We start from the raw sequence: 19,663 nt of genomic DNA, 5'->3' as shown, positions 1-19,663 counted from the left end.
TGTGTCTCAGCTGTTAATGATTAAAAGACAAAAATCCAGTATATTGTTAAGATTGTCAAAACACACATTCTCTGCAGCTGATTTGCAAATTCCTTTAATACACAAGTGAAGTATGAAGTCGTAATGTGATCAGAGCTTCATGTTAATAATGGTGGTACATTTGATTACAAGGTTATATAGTCTTTGTATTCATAAACATTTTTTTATTTCAAAGATCTGAATCAGTCCTGACATGGATTATGTTATTATGGTTAGTAGCAAAGTATTTTCTCCCTCATCTTTTTTCACTCTAAGATTTTTCTATTGTGTCTATTGTCTTCTTAATCCAGTCAACATAATTTTCCACCTTGGTATAATAACCCTTGTACTGCCTTTCTTCACAGGGAGGTCCCCAGGACACAATGCCAGTCAGATAATAAGGCTCTCTGCCTTCAGCCAACATAGGCAAAACAAACGGACCTCCACTGTCTTTCTGGCAGCTGTCCTTTCCGTCTGCTCCAGCACAGAACATATTGTTAGTGAAAAGCATGCGTTTCTTAGTTGATGTTAAAGGGGTATCCTCACACTCTGAAAGGGGTTTGACCCCAATATGAGCATATTTTAACTGGGCAGATGTGACAAAACGTGTTGCATCTTCTTTTTTTATTTGCACTTCTGTCTTCCCCCAGCCTGACACAGTCCCTAGCTCATTTTCCACCCAACTTCTCTTTACCTCTGGCAGACAAATGGGAATGAGGTTTGGGCCTAAATTCACTCTGGAAGAAAATCTGATAAGAGCAATATCATTGTCAAAACTGGTGCGATCGTCAATGCCCTTGACGTAGTCGGGATGAATTATGATCCTTTCACTGTCCACGACAACTACATCAGACAACCTATCTGCTGTTCTTCCATCTATCAGTCCACCATACAGGCGTAAAGAGGTTTCCTCTATGTCTTCCACAACATGAGCTGCCGTGACCGCCCATCGGTCATTGATCAGTGATGCTCCTCCTCTTCTTGGCTCTTTTATCAAGAGATGCCATGGTATCTCTCCCAGCTTTGCATTCTTACCTCCCAATATTCTGCCTGTACTTGCAGGGTGTTTTTCAGGCTTCCCACACACTGAAATACACAAAGAGTCTTCTATAGATTCAAAGGATGGCTAATATGAGAAAATATGAAAAACAAATTTAAAGGTGTACCTTCAGTGCATTTGGGTAGCTCTGTCTTGCCACCACGTGATATCCAGTCACCACTGGCACTGCAAGTGAATGTGTCTGAAAGATTGAAGAAAGCATATTGGTGAAACAATAATAAAACAAGAAAAGTCTAGGAAAGGAAACAAAAAAGGGATGTGTACAATCATTTAGTAATCACCATCTCCTTCCAGTGTGTAGTACTTTGAACTGCAGTTAAACTGGATCTGGTCTTTATACTGAGTGTCTGCTGAGCCAACCAACTGAAGGATACCATCTTCTGGGATACCAGGAAAACCGCAATCCACAGCTACATGAACGAATATGGTAAAAAGTAAAACAAAATTAAAATATTCAAGACAGCTCAAGAAATTTTCAGAAAGAGAATTAGTTGCAGTCAGACTCACGTTCACAGATGTAAGTGGGAGTCCATATGCCTGTACCCCGGCAGGTTGTCACATACTCTGATGACAGAGTCTGGGTGCCTTGCTACTATGCAAAAGGACAACTTAATTAGCTGAACAGTGGCTTTAATACATCAAATGTAAAGCTATTAAAGGTTCTGGTTGTCTGTACACTCACAGAATTCACAACATAGCCAAGATCACAAGTTACTGTCACTGTTTCACCCTGAGAATATTCTGGTTGCTGAGGAGTCACTGTGGAGTGTGGGGTTACCACTGCTGGACAGACCTTGTCTGCAATTAATATGTGAAAAGAACTATTATCATAATTTTCCATAAAACATCTTCCATAAACTTTTCCCATTTTGTCACAGGTGAGGAAGCTCACTACCTCTGGTTTTGAAGTGGAGAGAGAAGCCTTTGTTTGTGCCAAAGCCATCCGAGATGAAGCGGATTTGGACATGGTTTGAGTGGGTGAGGAAGGGAGATGGGGGAGGCGTGTGGCCACAGAACGGCCCCAGAGTCCCGGAGGGAGTCTCAATCTGCAAACAAAACAACATATGCCTTTGGTGTGAAAGACACAGGTTTGATTCCCACTGCAACACATACACCAGTGTATCCTTAAGCAAGGTTTCTGAGCAAGACACTTAACAAGCAGCAACCCCTAGTTGCTCCTGCCCTCTGCTATGTATATACAGTGTGTGTGTGTGTGTGTGTGTGTGTGTGTGTGTGTAAATGTAAATGTAAAGGATTACCTATTCCCAGAATTACACCAGAAGAACAAAGAAACACTGAAGAGCACAAGTCAGGGGATAAATACAAGTATTTGAACATCCCTAAATCAATGTTCAAGAAAGCACAACTGTCCTCAAAAACTGACTGACAATGCAAGACGGAGACGAGTGAGGCCAGCAGAACTCTGAAGGAGTTCCAAGGATCAGAGGTTGAGACTGGAGTGACTGCAGACTATTACAATAAAACTGAATCCGGGCTTCAGTTTGCCAGAAAGCACATGAGAGACTCTGAAGTCAGCTGGTCTGCTGTTACCAAAATTTTAATTTTTGGCCATTAGACTAAACACTTTGTTACACTGCACATCACCATAAACATAGCATCCCCGCTATGGAGGGAAATCCTGGAGGAAACTCAGATGCTCTCTGCAAGAAATCTGCAACTTGGGAGAAAATTATTTTTCTAGCTTTAAAAGGTCAGTCAGAGTACAGATCCAAAGAACAGCAAAAAACTGCAGTGTCCAGATGTCGAAAGAAAACTATCCATACAGACTCAAAGCAATAATTTCTGTCAAAGATGAGGAGGTAAATTCTTAGCAAGTATTTATCTATATTTGTAGTAAGTTTAGATCACTTTGTAAAATCTGTCACAAATCAGTCACTTTTGACATTAATCTTCTTTATAGATCAGCATCAAACAGAGCACATTAAAATACTTTGATTTAATGTTGTAAGACAGTAAAACATGACATTTTTAAAGGGGTTGGACATTTCATAGGCACTGCATGCAAAGAAAAAATAAATAAATTCAACATGTGTAACACAGACAGACTATGAAATGGCCAAAATAGGATGGGTAATAGTTGTAAAAATCCATGGTTTCAAAACTTTTGTCTGAACTTCCTCTTTGTTTCCTGCTTTGTAAAATTACATGTTTTAGAAAGACACACCTCCATATTGACTTACCGTCAATGCATCTATGCATTGGCCATCAGGGCTTTGTTCCACATCAAAATCTTCAGAGAAGTGCAGCTCCAGCTGCTGGTGGGCCTCCACAGACAGAATGTGCTGACAGTTGGCATTCTCTGCGTATGAAGCAGGCCAGGAGGGACTGGATATGTCACCTCTCTTCAGCCCTGACAGATCCTCAGTACAACTCACTGTGTTGTAGTTAAGAGTTAATTGTTGAGTTAATTTTAGTCAACATAATCATCAAGTATTACACAATCAGCCCCCTTGTCATCCATCCCCCATTTGCCAGCTTCTGCTTCCTCTATTTTCCCATTTTCACTTCATGTTTCAATTTTGTACCTTGCCTACTTTTGACTGTTAACTTCTCATTCTGTACACTGTTTATTGATCCTTATAATGAAATTAGTTGTACCAGTGCAAGTCTGTTTGTCCGCATCCAGGTGGTAACCATGACGACAGGAGCAGTGGTACCCTCCAATGAAGTTGTGACAGAACTGGGTGCATCCGTTGTCTGGGTCATCACATTCGTCAAAGTCTGAGCGAACAATTCATTAAAGTATAAGCATGGCACACAAGACAGTTTAAAGGACTTTTTTTCTTATAGGTGAGCACTGACACTTGGTTATTTTAACAGAATTTAAACAAACAGAAACTTTGCTTTTCTTTGTATTTTGCCACTTTCTGTTCATGTAATGTATCTGAGCATTATCCACAGTACTCTATATGTTCACCTTGTTTGTGTACCAGCAAACATATGTAGCAGAAGGTATTCAGTGGAGAGTCTGTTGTTTGTTCAGTCACCTTGAGTCAAATCTCTTTTTACTAATGAGTATGGAGACAAGCATTAAAGCCGAGATTGTTTACTGTATCAATTCTACCCTCTTGGGATTGTAATGACAAAGTTAATTAATGGACCTCTACTACTTTCACATACTGCATCTAAGTCATTGTATCCCATACAGGATTTTGTTATTATTATTGTGAAACTCATTTCCCACTGTATAGCCAAGATTGTTTTAACTGGGGTTGTTTGTTAGACAGGATTTTGATGTGATTTCAGTCACTGCAGCCCCGTCAGCACCTTTGAAATGAAACTGAAAGTCTCAATGATAAGTCGGGAGTGAGAACGTGTTGCTTTAGAAGCATGTTCTTCAGTTATTTTATTTGTCCTATTTTTATTAAAATTATGTCTTGCTTTAATTTATCTACTTATTGTCGTAGTGCCTCAGTTTGGAAACAAGACACAAACTCACTGTAGTCACCCTGGACACTGATGTCAAACTGTTTCCAAGACACCTTGTACAACTATAAATTGCAACCATTGTGAATTGTTATCTTAATTGTTATGTTACCTTACTAACAATATGATTACAAAAATATTAACAATGACGAAATACATGCATGTACACCCTGAGCTCTCCTAGGGAATGTGGAAAAATAAAATGGGTACAAATAAAATGGATTTTGGTGGGACTTTTTCTCCTCTACATCTCACCTTGACTGGTATAAAAGCCTCTGAAGCCGGTGTGCCTCTTGGTGTTTGAGTAGTCAGAGTGGAACGAAAGAGAGAGGCAGCCGCCCGGGGAGGAGTGGAGGGGATTTACAGAGGACTGAAGCTCCTCAAATTCCTTTTTGCCACACAGAACGGAAATTAGGTTTCCATTTGAATAGACCTGGGAAAAAAACAGAAAATTCAGTTGTAAAGGGTACAATAACAGTACCGACATAAGTTAGTAACCTTTAAGTTTATCTTGACCGCTGACCTTCACAGCATCGTTTTCACAGTCTTCGCTGTCCTCCAAGTCCAGGTGGATGAGCCTGATGGAGACTGTGTGACCTTTGGGGGCACACCTGCTCCAGTTTAGACTGGCATGGGGCAAGTATCCATTGGGATACCCTGGAGACTCCACCCATCCTAGCAACATTGGGTAGGCCGAGTGGGAGAGCAGGAGAAGCAGGAGACTGAGGGAAAGAATTAAAGGGAGGGTGTGATACAATGTAAAGGAAAGGACCACAAAGTTAAGAAAGAAAATGTATTATTTAATGTTCACATATTTATTTAATCCAGAGAAAGCCCCTTTTATACTGTACTGAAAAATAGACAAGCCAAAGATGAAACCCATTAACCTCTTTCCATTTTACAAGCACTCTACCTGTCTACTGCAAATCATTATGCTGTATATATGTTTTAGAGTCCTAAAATGCACAAAAATCCAGACCCACCTTAATCGCAACATCGTGATCCGATCAAATCTCTTCACAAATAAACTACCTCAACATCTCTCCTTCCCCTTTTTTTAAATAATTTACTTTCCATCCCTCGCTCTTCCTTGCTGCCCCCCTTTCTCTCTCACTCATAATTTGCACTCGTAGGCATTTTATAAATCTATTTGTAGATTGTTTTTGCATGTTTGCAGAAACAAAGGAGTGACTCTGGGTAAGTGGGGTGGCAGGAAGACAGACTGAGCCCGAAACTTTTCTGATCGAGTGTTACAAAACAACAAAATCAACAACATCCCTTCTCCACTGGGACAAAAGTTCAGGGAAAACAATGGAGTGGAAGGAAAGGGTGTAGAGGAGAGAGGAAATGTTTCATTCTGCTGTGCTATGTGCCAAAACCAGCAATTTCGTCCTGTAGCTACACGGAAACAAATACACAGCTTACATCGCAGGGCTAGCACAGGAAGGAAATGAGACAGAGACAGAGACTGAGACTGAGAGACGGAGGGGAAAACAGCACAGCAGATAAGGGTCATTGGGGTTTTCCATTGTGTAGGATTAGAAAAGACATGAGAAGTAGGTAAGGCAGAGTGAGGGGGGGAACAAATCTGTAGTCACAAACGATCAGACAGCAGAAAGAGAGTGGAGACAGAAGAATGTGAGCAGTGAATGAGTGAACGTCAGAAAAAGAGAAAGGGTAAAGAGATCGAACCTCGAGTCATTAATAGCTGTCATTTCCAAGGTTAGCAGTAGGTCCAGAGGAAGAGTGTACAGGAAGACTTTAGAGGTTGTACAGGTTGTTTTAGTCTTGAGCTTAGATATTTTACACTCAGGTGGAGGACTGTAATCGAATGGGAAAGAAATAGCTAAGATGAATTGCACAAAAGAGCAGTACAACAGTAAAGATGGGAGATGCTGTGATCAATGCCATGCAGGTCAGTCAACATCATAAAGATTTAATTACTAACATTTCTTTTCATTGCTCTTTGGATAACAAACGTCTTTATTGGAAATAATCAGCTTTCCAGCATTCCTCACACACTCTCTTTGCATTACAGCCTGACTGATCCGATTCTCTGTATATCTCTGTTTTCTCAACTATTATCAGGATCATACATGGTAGCTGAATGTAACGGCACAACGAAGACCAAGTGTGCTGAATGTGGACGTAAAGGCTACACAGCCACAAAAAATCACTTGTCTAACTGTCGTCAATGCAAGATCTGCAGTCCTAGTAAGTTATACACAAAACACAAACAGTACTGTATACTCATGCACATAAACGCAGATACTTTTTCTGTACTGCAAACACAATGCAGTTACTTCCTCTTCTCCTCTCTACTGCCTTTTTTACAGACTATAGATGTATGTTTTGCAATTGTTTCTTGACGTTAACACCATCACAAATCTTCCTCTTTTCTAATTTCAAGCCATTGAACCTCACTTACTTGCCAGTGGGTGTCAGTCATCAACTCATGCTGTGTAGCTGAACTTTGTTTAAATTTTTTCAATCTTTATTTAAGATTTTAGTGGAGATTAAGTTTTTGAAAAATGCCAAGTATGTCATGCTGTAGAGAAATGTGGATACAATGATGTACAAGATATCTGGAATATTTCCATCTGATTTTGTGCACGGAGTTGTGCAACCATAAACACATTTTTATATAAAATATTGATTTAAATATTTCACTCAGTGTAAACATTGTTCAGTTTCAGTGAAGTGCTGGTACAAGCCTCTACATATAAATGTGGTACTGTCAATGTGGAATATGATGATTTTAACAACCTTGAAAGTAAATACTCCAACAAACTTCTAAGTAAATAAACTTAGGGGCTGCTATAACTCTGGTACCAATGTAGCTCCAACACAGCAGAGACTATTGTAAAACCTTTGTATCAAATGAAAAACTGAGAACGTAACTGTAAAGTGAAACCAACTGTTATCTAGATTAAACTAAACATCCATCCTGTGAACATAAGTAATTTAGTTTTACATTTTCACTTTTAATGAGAAGAATTTGAACTATTTATTTAAGTTTAGTTCTGTTTACTCACATTTCTAAGGCCGCGGGGGAAATTACATTTCAAATTGAACCTATCACTATTTTTTGCTGTAGTCAATCAAATGTCAGGAAACACAAAATTACCAAAAACAGTACTCCAAAGAGACACAGATTTGTATTTGAAAGAGATGCAAAACAATCACAAAGAGACACAAAACTACCACATAGAGATATAAAAGGTCTAAAAGAGACAAAACAATCACAGGGACAACTACAAAGAAATGCAAAATGTTGTAGTCGATGGAGATGCCAAACAACCACAAAGAAACACAAAACGACTACAGAGACACAAAACAACGCAGCAGATCAGAACATAAGATGGATCCTTCTTCCAGGACAGAATTTATCTCTCTTTTATGTTTTCAGCTAATAATCAGAGGACAGTAAAGGACTGTACAACTAAGGAGGACACAGTATGTGAGTGTGTGACTGGTTTCTACTGCAGTAATGTTGACTGTGACCATTGCCTGCAAGTGAAAGACTGTCCTATGGGTGAAGGGGTCAAGATGAAAGGTAGGAGTCCATTGTAAAATGCAAAAGAAATAATCATGTACTCCAGCAAGCATTCAGATATTGCCAAAATAGAGTAAAAACTGGCAACTGAAAAGACTCCATGTCTAATTTTTTCTTGCAGCCACTCGCACAAACAATACAGTGTGTGCTCTGTGTATAGAAGGGACCTATAGCAACGTCACAGACTTCAACTCATCCTGTCAAACACATACCAGGTCAGACTGCATCTCCACTATTACTGTTATTATTAAAGGAGGATGTCAATGTATGAAATGCGGTCAGATGTGAGTAAATGATTCATTAGTCATACTCCATCGACACACAGCAGCTGAAATGAGTCTTTTTCTTTCGGTTGAAATCCTCAGTTTACAAACCCGAAACATCCCACATCACACCTCCTGTAACTAAATTTCATCCACACTGAAGGAATGTCATAAGTGTTTCTTGATATTGTCTGAAACCTTTTATACATCCCTTTCAGTAGGTTTACTGGGACAAACATGTCTAAATGAAAAAGATACACTATACAGTTTGTGGATATTTATTTGTTTGTCTTCGTGTGTTTTTTTCAGATGTGAGGATATTGGAAGAGTGTTGAAAACTCCGGGAACCCGAACAAGTGATGCTATCTGCGGTAACTTCAAATCTCGTAGGTCTCCATTTCTGTATTTATATTCAAATCTTAAAATCTTTTAGCCATAACATTTACTTGTGCAATGCAGGGGATGCTCTTATCCTGTGAGTAACTCAGTGAGGTCCGGTTGACCTTCAATTCCTAAATGTCATATGACCATGTTATAAAGTGAGGAAGTAGAAGTAGTACAGATGGGAAATAATTCTTGAGAAGGAGAGAAATGGAAGGCATTCATTGCAATAGTGTCTCTGACAAGAGTGGTGACTGGCTGTAAAGAGTAATTTCACCTTTAGTGAATAAAGACTCAAGCTCCAACAATTAATATTTTTATAATAGCAATGTATCAAATGACAAAGTGCTCCCGTTCACATAGCTTTATAGTGAGTTTCAGCTAATTGTTTAACTGCCCAGCCTCAACTTTACTGTTTCTGTTCACTCTCACTGCTCTTGTAGTGTTGTTTTTTTGTCACAGAAAAAGCTCTAAAACCCCACCAACAGTTACTAGCTGCACCAGCTTCAACAAGCTGGTGAACATAGTGGAGCACTTAGCAGCCATGAGCAAGATATTTCCCTCAGGAGTTGGTAGAGACCAAAAACAGAGCTACAACACAAGTTTATATTGGACTTACATTCATCAGGTGGCCAAATGATAGATAATGTTGCTCTGTAACTGTTGGATGTGAAACTAAGCAACTGTATCACCATGTCAATTTATATGGCGATGATATGTCACAACTCATTCTGCTGCTCCTGAGTGTCCAAAACATCAGTTATTACAGGTGTAAGGAAAAGAGTACAGTCTAAGTGGAGGCTGTGAGTGACAAAACACCAAACACTGACAGGTGTGTGCATTGGCCTTGCCAAAGGTTTTTTCAGTGGACATTATAAAGAAATATCTTTGTTTTGGCACTCAAAACAAGTCTATTACTCCGAAGCTGATGTTGGTGGGGCATGAAGCTCAAATATACTCACATCGACCTGTCAGCTAAAAACAAAGGTCGTATGGAGCTGATATACATCTATAAAATGCATTTATCATTCATATACAGGCACAATAGTCTTTTTGTCTTGACAAATACTAAAAATCAAAAAATACTAAAAAACTAAAAACACAAATAAATCAGGACAGTACAAGTCACAAAGGTCAAAGAACCCATTTGGGTGACAGAAACTAAGTTTTGTTTGTGTCCCCTGAAAAGTGCAGAAACAATATTCATTTTCACCACATTTTAAATGTAAACAGGATCTTCAGTATTGTACTGACAAACAAATGCATTTAGAAAAACATTGTAACACAATGTAACTTTTTCCTACTTGTGTGTTTTAGAACTCTTCACTCAGGTTATCAGAGTTTCTATTTTTGTGAGATCAGTGTCTGAAACAGTTTAGTTTAATCAAGTCAAGTAAAGTAGTCAAACACATCAAGTAAGCATAATATACAGGTCTAATTTCGGCTACTACAGATCTAACAGGTGGGAAATTTACCTGTGACACATTTTTAACTGGAAACAAAACTGTTTCGTTACAAAAAAGGAAAAAGCTATTCCAACCACAGGGGCTGAGGAGACAACGGAAGCACTTCATTTTGATCCCCCCTATTTTGTATTATTAAGCTGTATGAAATGCATTAATAGTTTACACACTATATGTAGTTGTATAAGCAGAAATATGGACATATAAAGTTGCTGTGTAAACAGTATAGTAACATAGAAATATTATGCGTACATAATTATGTTACTCATATTTGTACAGTTATAAATCCACGTGTGATGCTTGATAAGTTATAATTGTTGGCAAATACATTCATGAACACGTGTGTGTGTGTGTGTGTGTGTGTGTGTGTGTGTGTGTGTATGTGTGTGTGTGTGTGTGTGTGTGTGTGTGTGTACAAATGTATGTAACCTTATAGTCTGTTAGAAATCACTATTTACCAATAGGCTAACGCAATTAAATGCCAATCGAATTGAATACATAATAGTTAGTCTTTGTGGAGGGAATTGCAGAAGCATTTTATAGCCACAATAATTCTATATCAGGTCATTACCGTTTTTTTTATATTTTTGATGAGGAAGATCTGTATTTAGTAATCACTCACTCCCACTTTATTTTCCCATAAGTTATTAGCATAATCAGAAGAAAAACCTAATTAAAATGTATTTGGGTCCCTCTAAAAACCTCTGTTTGTTTATCAGATTGTCACTGGATGTTGCCCGCAAGCCTGTGGTCAGGACTCGTGTTGACCGCACTCATTGTGTTTGGTCTCATCTGCTGGAGAGCAAAACGCAAGTCAGACAAAGCAGGTGTGTACAGTGTGCAAGTGTCTGTGGGTGTGTTTTATCATTGTTATTCTCACACGTTTATTCTCATACTTTAAAGAAGGTCTTCCTGAGGAGGCGACAAAGCGGTGTACAGGCATGCCCACTCACTGGCAGTAACTAAGCATGTTGCAAGCCACAACTGTGTGACACAATTGGCTTTGAAGTCTTACAGTTGTACGTCACTGCTTAACTCTTTAAACATACCCTCCCACTGTTTCCTTTACAGTGAAAAAAAAAAAGACTCCTTTTACATACCTCATTTCTGTTCATTAATTACAATAAGTGTAGTCTGGAGTTCATTTATGTGAAAAGAGTAAAAAAAAACAGTGTAATTTCTGGGGGGTTTTGCACAAAAGCAGAATATTTTTGAGTTAGTATCCTGTAACCCAGGCAGGTTAAATAAGGTTCTATGCAACACAGTAAGTTTAGCAAGCATGACAAACTCAATGGGGAAACCACATCCTGTACATATTCAGCCTGACATAGTTATTTGGTATAATGTGACGCATATTTCAAAGTCAGCTAACTCATACTGAGAAGCAAGTCCTACGTATGTGGTACAATCTCATAACTGACTGTTTTGGCTGACGTGCTGTATTTCATTGACATTTACTGTATTTCCTGTGAAGCATTTTGCTTGGAATTTACAGATGAAATGCAACTAATGAGAGAAGGCTGGGCTTCAACAAGTCTGTTGTTCAGCCAGTCTGATAGTAAGATCTTATTTTCAATTCAAAAGTACCACTAAAGATTTCATCAGTGGTTGGGTAGATTTTCAGTTACTTTGGTTTTTGGTGTTTGAAGCAATTGATAAACAAAAAGTTCATTGTAAGAGAGTACGCTGCGGTAAATGATTCACAATAAAAGAGGCTTTGTTCTTATCACAATTATTCAGATCTTAATATACCAGCATGTAGATACTGTATCTTCAAAAGGATGATTCCACCCAAATTGCTAAAATACACATTTTCCTTCTCGTAGTAGTATCGTACCATAAAGATAGTTTCGGTTTTGTCTGTTGAGGTTTTGAGATATCAGTCTGTAAGATTTTTACCGCCAATGTGCAGAATGATGTATACACAGAGTTTGACACTAAAAGGCTGTTTTCACGTTCATTTGCCAAAAGTCTCAGGGAGAAACAGGGAGACTTTCACACATGCATGACTCTGTGTCATCACAACTACTTTGGAAGTCCAATGTTTAACTTACACAATGTGATGAGGAAACTTGAAACCTGCAGTTCACATACACTCAGAACGTGCTTTTCATCAAGCAGAAATCATGGCCCAGAATTTAAACTATTAAAGTAAAACATATGTACTTTCATAGATTTTCACTGAGGGAGAAAGGACAGATGTAATTGCAAGAGATTGTAACTAGGTAACTGAACAATTTTGTGGAGAAACATAAAAGACATTACATATTATTCAGAGCAGAGTATTTTCATGTCTTTAAACATGTCTGAAACATCTTTAAGTGAATTATGACGGCCAGATTAACCTAAGCATCAGGGTGAAAATTAGCTCTGTCCCTGTTTGTTGTAATTTGGTTAGACCCAACAAGGTCTCTACAAGGCTACTACACAAGTCAGACAATGATGATGGGCATATGTACTTTAATAATAAGTCTGGCTTATATCACCTAAAATAAGCTACCTCATTTCAGGTGATATTGTGCTTTAGTGGTGTAAATTACCAAACAAATTTTCAATCAATCAAATTACCACAAACAGACAGACACACAATAAAAATGGGGTATTCGGGGCCCATGAGGGTCAAAGAGCAGTTGCCAGCTTCTCCTGGTTTGTAATCCAGCACTGCTGACTGTTTGGTAAATACTGCGCAAACCAATGAATGAGAGAAGCCAGTTATGCTGACCACAACTTCTTTCTGTGAAAAAGGAAACTATGAACTTTTTTCAACCGCCTTTCAAGTCTATACAGGAGATGAGTATTTGATACCGAAAGGATAAATTCAAGGAGTAGTCTATCACTGTAATATTGAGTCAGACTGAGCTGTTGTACATTTGAATTTTGCAGATCTATTCATGTAGAAGTGTGAAGAAGTTTCCTCGAAATAAAGTTGCTCAGCATGTCCAGATACTTATCAGGATCATGTCATATCTGATTGACTAGCAGTGCTCCGGAACTGAAGTGTTTGTTTGAGATTAAAGTGCCACCTGTAGGCCAATCACTATAAGTGCAGATAGTGACTCACCAAAACTACAGTATGTTCCAAATGATAAAAGTTATCCATCTGTAGTATAGTTGTTGCATTTGATTAAATTCAAACTACTCATCATGTCCATAATGTCCTTATTGAAATATCTTGTTTTTGACCCTATTTGTGGTTATCTTGACAGCCAGATCGAGTCCTCCTGTTACCTTCATTGACCTGGTTCCTGCAGCACCTGTCAGTCCGCTGAAGCTGCCCTTACCGCCCACAGAGCTGAACGGTTACTGCCAAGAGAGCTGCACTGTAGACGGCTGCGATTTACCAATATTTAACCCAGGTGGAAAAAAAACTGAACACTGCTGTATGCAGACACACACCAGCTTTCCACTGTTCAATCAAAAGTTTTATTGTGTTGTTATAGTTTTTAAGTATTTATTTTCAAGTATATTTTATGCCTTTATTAGAGATATTGACAGTAGTGAGATGACAGGAACATCCAAATGCCAAATGGGAGAATATCATTTGTAGTTTGTACTGGCGTCAATCCCTCATGTAGAGTTTCAAAGAATCTATACCTAAGAGCACTGAAGTACCCAACTGCAAGCTAAGACACAATGTTGTCATCCATCTGTGTTCCTTTATCCAGTACTAGTCTATATAAAATTCCCATGCTCATAAATGCTTTCAGCCCCATTAAGATGGCCATAAATCACAAAGCGCAAAGCATGTTTGATGTAGACCAATATTACGCTGAAGGATGGTCACACTTAACATTAATTTTGTTATCCTCCCCAGACGATAATGTGGTCAGTTGCACACAAGACAGTGTGGACAGCTGCCTTCCTATAACACCACTGAAGGCTTCAGTTTCATTCGCTGAATCCAACCACATCAATGGAAGTGCTGGATACTGCACCAGCAACTTCCTCAGGACCTACTCAGAGCCACAGGAGGACGAGTGGTGTGGGACATAATCAAGCAAATATTGCCGTAACAGTATACTGATGGAGCTCCTTCTGCGACATGGAGATACTGCAACTATAAACTGGATCTATTTATACCAAAGAGAGAAAAAGAGAGTAGGGTTTCTCTTGTTCAGGAGACTTGAGGCTGGCTGATGGTTTACTGTCCCCTGCAGGACACTGGTGAGAGTTTCAGCTGCATACAAAATGAAACTGACAGCTAAAACATTTAAACCACTGGTGTAGCTTAGTATTTGAGTCATTTCCTTTGATGTGAATTAGTTTTATAGATGCTTCGCAAGTCAAGGCAGCACTGTCTGATTTTTACAGCTCTGTGGATTTATTTAAGCCTGTTGATATTTTTTTCTTATGTTTAGACAAATCCCATGAAAAGGCCAAAACCAACAATGGATGTATCCTATCAACAAGTATGTATGTGTAGTCAAAGCCTGATGTAGCGTGTTCCTCTGTGCCATAGAGCTCCATTGTCAAAAAATTATTATTATTTTTTTTAAATACAGCGAGTCACTCTGTTGCACAGTGTAACTTGTTCCTTCATTTCCATGAACACTGTAGTTTCTTTTGAGTCAACGCGCATTAGAAAATAGTGCCCACTAAATGCTCCATTTTCTACTGTTTGACTAAACTGCTAAAAACTGCAGTGTTCAGCAATTTAATTTATTTGCAGCCTGTTTTTAAAAAAGTACATCTGTGTAAGAATGAATGGGCCTGAGGTTCGAGTGCCACAGACATGGTAGATTGTCAGAAATTTAAAGGACTAAAACACCACTGGACCTTTTGTGGGATTTGTTGACAATAAGAAACACTGTGGTCCTTCCTTTACTGTAAACTATATCTTTGTAATTATATTTGAAAGGTTGTTAATTGTAACTTATATTGTTCCAGCAGGTTGAGAACTGTACATGAAAACTAGTTTAACGCCAACAAAAATCTGTCCATTTTTTTTTAAGTACATACTAATGTAAATTTTGACCACTGAATTTTCTGTATTTATAAAACTATAGAAACTTTACAACATGCAGCAGCACACACATGTGGTGTATTAAAGATGCAGCAATGACACCCGACAGATGTATGATTTGTTTATAACATTTAGAAGATAGATGAGTGCAATATGAGTATGTGGGAATGTTTACACAATTCACGTCATTCAAGTCATTCTGCTCTGCAGCTACAGTTCTTCATTCAGTTAGTACCATCTGACACAAACAATTAAGTACATGTACAGTACTTTCACAGATATTCAGTATTATTATGATACTTCAAAATAATGTTGATTACAATTTTTAAACATTATTGGAACATTATTCAAAGTACCAAGTCCGTAACTATATTCTATTAAGAATAAAATGAAGTTATTCACTTCAATCAGCCTTCTGGAAGACTTGCTTGGCAACCACGCCTTCAGCTCTGAGCTCCTGCAGAGGGGAAAGAGACCATTGAGAAGGGGGGAGAGAAAAAACATGTAGGTGGGTGAGTATTGGGGGAGGGTAAATGAATAGGGAGAATCAATAAGACAGTTTGGCACATCAAAGGAGAGATAAATGAGTGATACAGAAACCTGGGATTGTATCCAAAATACAATCCTATTTCTCCCCTGTCCTCCTACTCATTCTTTGACCCCGTAATCCGCACCCCCCCCCCAACTCCCACTCACTCACTCTAGACTCATTAGTCTGTCGCTGCTCCCTTCTCCTGCTTTAGAATCCACCATCTTAAGAGCCTGATCCTTGCTGGCATTTCTTTCCCAATTCTCTTCTGAATTTGAACACAACATCAACAAAACATTGCTTTGTCCTGACAGCAGCAGAGGTATTAGAAATCCTGTGAAAGCCGTCTAGTGGAACATACTGATCGTTTTAAATCTTAATCAGCACTGACAGATTAGCTATAATCTTAAACTCTTTTACAACCAAAATGAGGAAAACCATTGCTCTACCTCGTTCCCGAATTAGTGTGGCACTTTATTAAAAGGGAAAATTCTTGCATAAATTCCTCAGTGCGTGCTATATTGAACGAGAAAGCAGAGTTCTCCTGCTCACAGAGCCATGCCGTGCCTACAGAACCAGGATGCATTGTATGCAAACTTTTAATGGCCACAGCCAACCAGCAGGCAACTACAGCACTCTCACACACTCTGAGCAAGCTAGCTGCTGGGTGCTAATCAAAGTTACACACAAAGTTGCCAGACAAATGAATAAACAAATTCCTGAATTTGACCATTTCTTTTGTTTGATTGTTTTTACACGTAGTTATGTCGTTATTATCCGGGTGTGTCTATAAATAAATTTACATACACACATAACAACGCTACCTCAGCTAGCACTGGCGTTCCACTAAAAGCAACATGTAAAAACAGTTACCGGCATCTAACCTACTACTCTAGTTATGTAGGTGTCTTCAAATGAGCCTTAATATTCACACAGTTTCTCTTGACTGCCCCTACATTTTACAACATCCAGTCCAACACTACGTCAGCCTGTGGGAGTAAGTTACCACCCTAGCCTATAACATAAGCTATTATTTTGTGGGCCACAAAAATAGCGTTAGGTGGTCACTTGCCCTCTTTTTATCTTCGGGATCCTGAAGAAGGTCTCCAGCACACAGGCGTCATTCATTGCAGTAGAATGTTTCTGTTGGCTTTAAGGACAATTTGAGCACCTCAGCCTCTCTCCGTTGTATTTCTTCTCTGGCTCTTATAAATATGGTTGAATATCCGAGTCAGCCAAAACATTTTAAAATGTATCCTCGTCCATTATATCTGCTGCACTCATATTTTGGGATGCCATATTTGCTGTTGGAAACGTAGCTAGTTTTCAATACAAGCAAAAAGAGTGGCATCTAGAGTGTACCCCCTGGCTACTTGGCAAACTCAGCTTTCTCGGTCAATATGCCAAGATTTCCCTTTAAGACATACAGTCAAGAGTCTTCTGCCTCTTTTGTGTTTGCCTTCCTTTGTTGGGCTCAGGCAGGCACAATGCTCCACAAACCTTTCAATAAGGACAGTGTAGTACAACAGAATAAGGCAATGCATAGTTCTTATTTGCATGGTCTCCCTCTTTTAGCATATCAATTTCAGCATCTTCTTCCCTGTACGTTTTAATTTTCCTTGTTCTGTTTCCCCCATCTCCCTTTGCTTTGGCCTCACTTCTGATCACTCCATCCATAAATCCTTACCAAATGCAGCTTGTTGCCCTCCAGCCAGTGTGTCCAGCCTCGTCCTTCTTTCTCTCCCCGCTGTACACAAACCAGTTTGTCTCCTTCCCAGTTCACTGTAGTCTGCATAAACACAGATATGCTGTGTTACGGTCTGCAATTAATATGTAAAGTAGCTCACATGTTCAATCACACAGGGACAAGAGTCTTTGTTTATTGCAAAGGGTTCTAACTTTTTTGGTTTTCCCTTTCTTTTGCTTCCGTTTGGTCTTTTTGTTTGTTACGGACGCTGAAAAATAATGCTGCTAATTCTAACTCATGGACTAGTTTCCTGATTTTTTCCTAAACTGAAGACTATAGTGTTCTTTTTTTATTCATTGCTTTCTTTTCTCACACATACATCACTTATTGCAGGCTTAGGCCCAGATTTAAGCAGCGGAAGGTGATCGCAACACAAAAACACAGCAGTAGGTGGGTGAACTCTCCTCAGACATTCAAAATTAGATACACAAAGCAAACTTACAGAACAAGTAATGATACTGTGTATTCACTGCATCCGCCCGTAAACATGTCCAAACTAGTCAATGTGTTTATTCAGAACAAAAAACACACACCTGACAGGTCCGGCCATCCACTGGCCCCAGGTCTTCAGTAAATTCTTTTCCGATCTTGAAATCCATGTTGAAGTTCTTGAAGGTGGTGAGAGTGCGGATCTTCATGTCTCCTGTGGCCGGGTCATGGGTGATCTCTTTGGTGGGCTTCAACAGACATACAATCTTCCTCAGAGCGAAATTAACATCTAAGAGAAGATGAGTAAAAAAAAACAATTTATATAACATGCGCTATGTCTTACTGTTACTTTATTTAAGGGGGTTGTGTCTGTCACACAGAATGAATACACCCTCTGAACATGTGTGTTCATGTTTTTGTATCCCGGTGGGGACTGCTTTTTGAAGTTTAAGTCTTGGTTCAGGTTACAATTAGGTTAAAATTAGGGTTAGGGTAAGGATTAAGATTAGGCATATAGTTGTGAAGGTTAAGGTTTGGGTAAGGGGCTAGAGAGTGCATTATGTCAATGTGATGTCCCCACGAGGATAGATGAACAAAGATGCATGTGTGTGTCTGGGGGCATGTAAAGGACAAGGTAATGATTTCAGTCCTCTGATGTGCTGCACATCATGAAGCAATGATTGAAGAGGACCTCAAGGCAACAAAGCAATGCAAATATACAAGCTTGTTTATAATTTTTTGTAAAGAAAGTGCAACAAACGTCTGAAAGTTCATGCGGTTGGCGACAAAAATTCTTTGGTTTAAGTGTTACATCTGTGTAAACGGGAACAAAGGCTATACGAGTCTTACCTAAAGCTGCGAGGTAGCCGTCCATATTTTGCTGCTCCACCATATGAAACGTGCCGGAGTAATTAGGTTTAGACATTTTTTTTTTTGCAAAACTCCAGACGAGCTGAAATCTCTACTTTTCCTCCTTCTCGCCTTTTCCCCCCTGGAGTCTGAAGTCTGGATCCCACAGATGAGCTGTTGCCTTGTTCGATATCAGTTTCACTTGTGCAACCTTTCTCAACAATGCCTGAATTGGACGGGAATGCGAGTAAAATGACACTCTTGTGGCAAGATGTTTTCAGCTCCTCTCAGTTGCAGGCTGCTCCACCGTGCACGTTCCTCCCCTCTGGTAGAGACTCAACACCACTATTGTCTATATCATGCACGCGTTGTCCGTGACGTCACCCATAAATTTATAAGAGCATTAAATCTGTCCCTCCGGCTAATCCAAAAATGGGCAAAAGGGGTGGAGCTGTCAGATACCTCGGAAGACACCCACCTGTCACTCAAAGCTGCCACTCCCTTAATAATGCATGACTTTAAGCCTTAATATAATTTAAATTGGTGAATTATGTAAAGATTCAGCCTCGTACAGTTGCCATGGAGGGGGAGTTAGCTATAGAGACTAAACCACGTCACGCTGTGAACATGATTTTTGCTGTAAGGTTGGGCATTTTAACAAGGGGGTTTTTGAGAGCAGTGTTAGTGCAGGACCACTTTGAGGGGGAGGTCCATGCATCTCTCCTAATGCTTCACTCAGAGGGATCAGTTGCTGGCAGAGGCGGTGCTTCGGATCCCTACAACATGTGGTGGGTCGGGTGAATGCAGGCCTAATGAGCGCACATACTTCAGACTTTCACAAACTGTGAGCTAAGCAGTTTGTTGATAATCCCAGTGGGGTTATCACGGTAGTTCATTAAGTACTCAGATTTTTTAAATTACGTAAAAGTAGCAATACCACAATGCAGAAATTTTCTGT

At 39.3% G+C, this 19,663-nt stretch overlaps 3 protein-coding genes across 5 annotated transcripts in view; 1 reads left to right on the top strand and 2 right to left on the bottom strand.

Moving 5' to 3' along the window:
- Positions 1-5,641, bottom strand: part of LOC123967831 (complement C1s subcomponent-like) — a 6,197-nt gene extending 556 nt beyond the window's left edge. Inside the window, exons 1-11 of one of the 2 annotated variants that reach the window (XM_046044095.1) lie at positions 5,509-5,641; positions 5,049-5,247; positions 4,781-4,958; positions 3,698-3,820; positions 3,280-3,473; positions 1,974-2,124; positions 1,761-1,876; positions 1,586-1,667; positions 1,360-1,488; positions 1,185-1,259; positions 485-1,104 (exon numbers count right to left, since the gene is read on the bottom strand). In XM_046044095.1, coding sequence (XP_045900051.1) covers positions 485-1,104; positions 1,185-1,259; positions 1,360-1,488; positions 1,586-1,667; positions 1,761-1,876; positions 1,974-2,124; positions 3,280-3,473; positions 3,698-3,820; positions 4,781-4,958; positions 5,049-5,247; positions 5,509-5,522 — 1,881 coding nt within the window. In that variant the 5' untranslated portion in view covers positions 5,523-5,641. Of the gene's footprint in view, positions 1-78; positions 1,105-1,184; positions 1,260-1,359; positions 1,489-1,585; positions 1,668-1,760; positions 1,877-1,973; positions 2,125-3,279; positions 3,474-3,697; positions 3,821-4,780; positions 4,959-5,048; positions 5,248-5,508 lie in introns of those variants that run through there. The other variant, XM_046044094.1, reaches the window with a different exon arrangement.
- Positions 5,642-5,928: 287 nt separating this feature from the next.
- On the top strand, positions 5,929-15,257 carry LOC123967829 (tumor necrosis factor receptor superfamily member 5). Of its 2 annotated transcripts, XR_006824361.1 has the most exons (9): positions 5,929-6,440; positions 6,614-6,739; positions 7,935-8,081; positions 8,203-8,296; positions 8,654-8,730; positions 10,908-11,015; positions 13,395-13,544; positions 14,003-14,352; positions 14,547-15,257. XR_006824361.1 is itself a non-coding variant. In XM_046044091.1 (8 exons), the coding sequence occupies exons 1-8, from the start codon at positions 6,377-6,379 to the stop codon at positions 14,179-14,181; spliced, it is 945 nt and encodes a 314-aa protein (XP_045900047.1). In that variant the 5' UTR covers positions 5,929-6,376; the 3' UTR covers positions 14,182-15,257. The 2 variants fall into 2 exon arrangements, 1 of the variants encoding a protein (XP_045900047.1); XM_046044091.1 differs by having other exon boundaries at positions 14,003-15,257.
- A 2-nt stretch (positions 15,258-15,259) lies between these two features.
- On the bottom strand, positions 15,260-19,023 carry rbp5 (retinol binding protein 1a, cellular). The gene is made up of 4 exons (XM_046044092.1): positions 18,706-19,023; positions 17,961-18,145; positions 17,368-17,469; positions 15,260-15,608 (listed from the first exon to the last, which is right to left on the bottom strand). Exons 1-4 carry the CDS (start codon positions 18,779-18,781, stop codon positions 15,555-15,557), a joined length of 417 nt encoding a protein of 138 aa, XP_045900048.1. The 5' UTR covers positions 18,782-19,023; the 3' UTR covers positions 15,260-15,554.
- Between the last annotated feature and the right edge of the window lie 640 nt (positions 19,024-19,663).

Source organism: Micropterus dolomieu, linkage group LG03, assembly GCF_021292245.1.
Source record: "Micropterus dolomieu isolate WLL.071019.BEF.003 ecotype Adirondacks linkage group LG03, ASM2129224v1, whole genome shotgun sequence".
NCBI lineage: Eukaryota > Metazoa > Chordata > Actinopteri > Centrarchiformes > Centrarchidae > Micropterus > Micropterus dolomieu.
This window is presented reverse-complemented; position numbering and strand designations above follow the sequence as displayed.

What these genes read in the sequence shown, in the direction of transcription:
- LOC123967829 (XM_046044091.1), top strand. Translation starts at nt 6,377, where the DNA reads ATGAATTGCACAAAAGAGCAGTACAACAGTAAAGATGGGAGATGCTGT. An exon ending in CTGTGATCAATGCCATGCAG is followed by an intron (nt 6,441 to 6,613) that starts GTCAGTCAACAT and finishes AACTATTATCAG; the next exon opens with GATCATACATGGTAGCTGAA. An exon ending in ACGCAAGTCAGACAAAGCAG is followed by an intron (nt 11,016 to 13,394) that starts GTGTGTACAGTG and finishes TTATCTTGACAG; the next exon opens with CCAGATCGAGTCCTCCTGTT.
- rbp5 (XM_046044092.1), bottom strand. Translation starts at nt 18,781, where the DNA reads ATGTCTAAACCTAATTACTCCGGCACGTTTCATATGGTGGAGCAGCAA. An exon ending in CGGCTACCTCGCAGCTTTAG is followed by an intron (nt 18,146 to 18,705) that starts GTAAGACTCGTA and finishes ATCTTCTCTTAG; the next exon opens with ATGTTAATTTCGCTCTGAGG. An exon ending in TGGATGGCCGGACCTGTCAG is followed by an intron (nt 17,470 to 17,960) that starts GTGTGTGTTTTT and finishes GTGTTTATGCAG; the next exon opens with ACTACAGTGAACTGGGAAGG.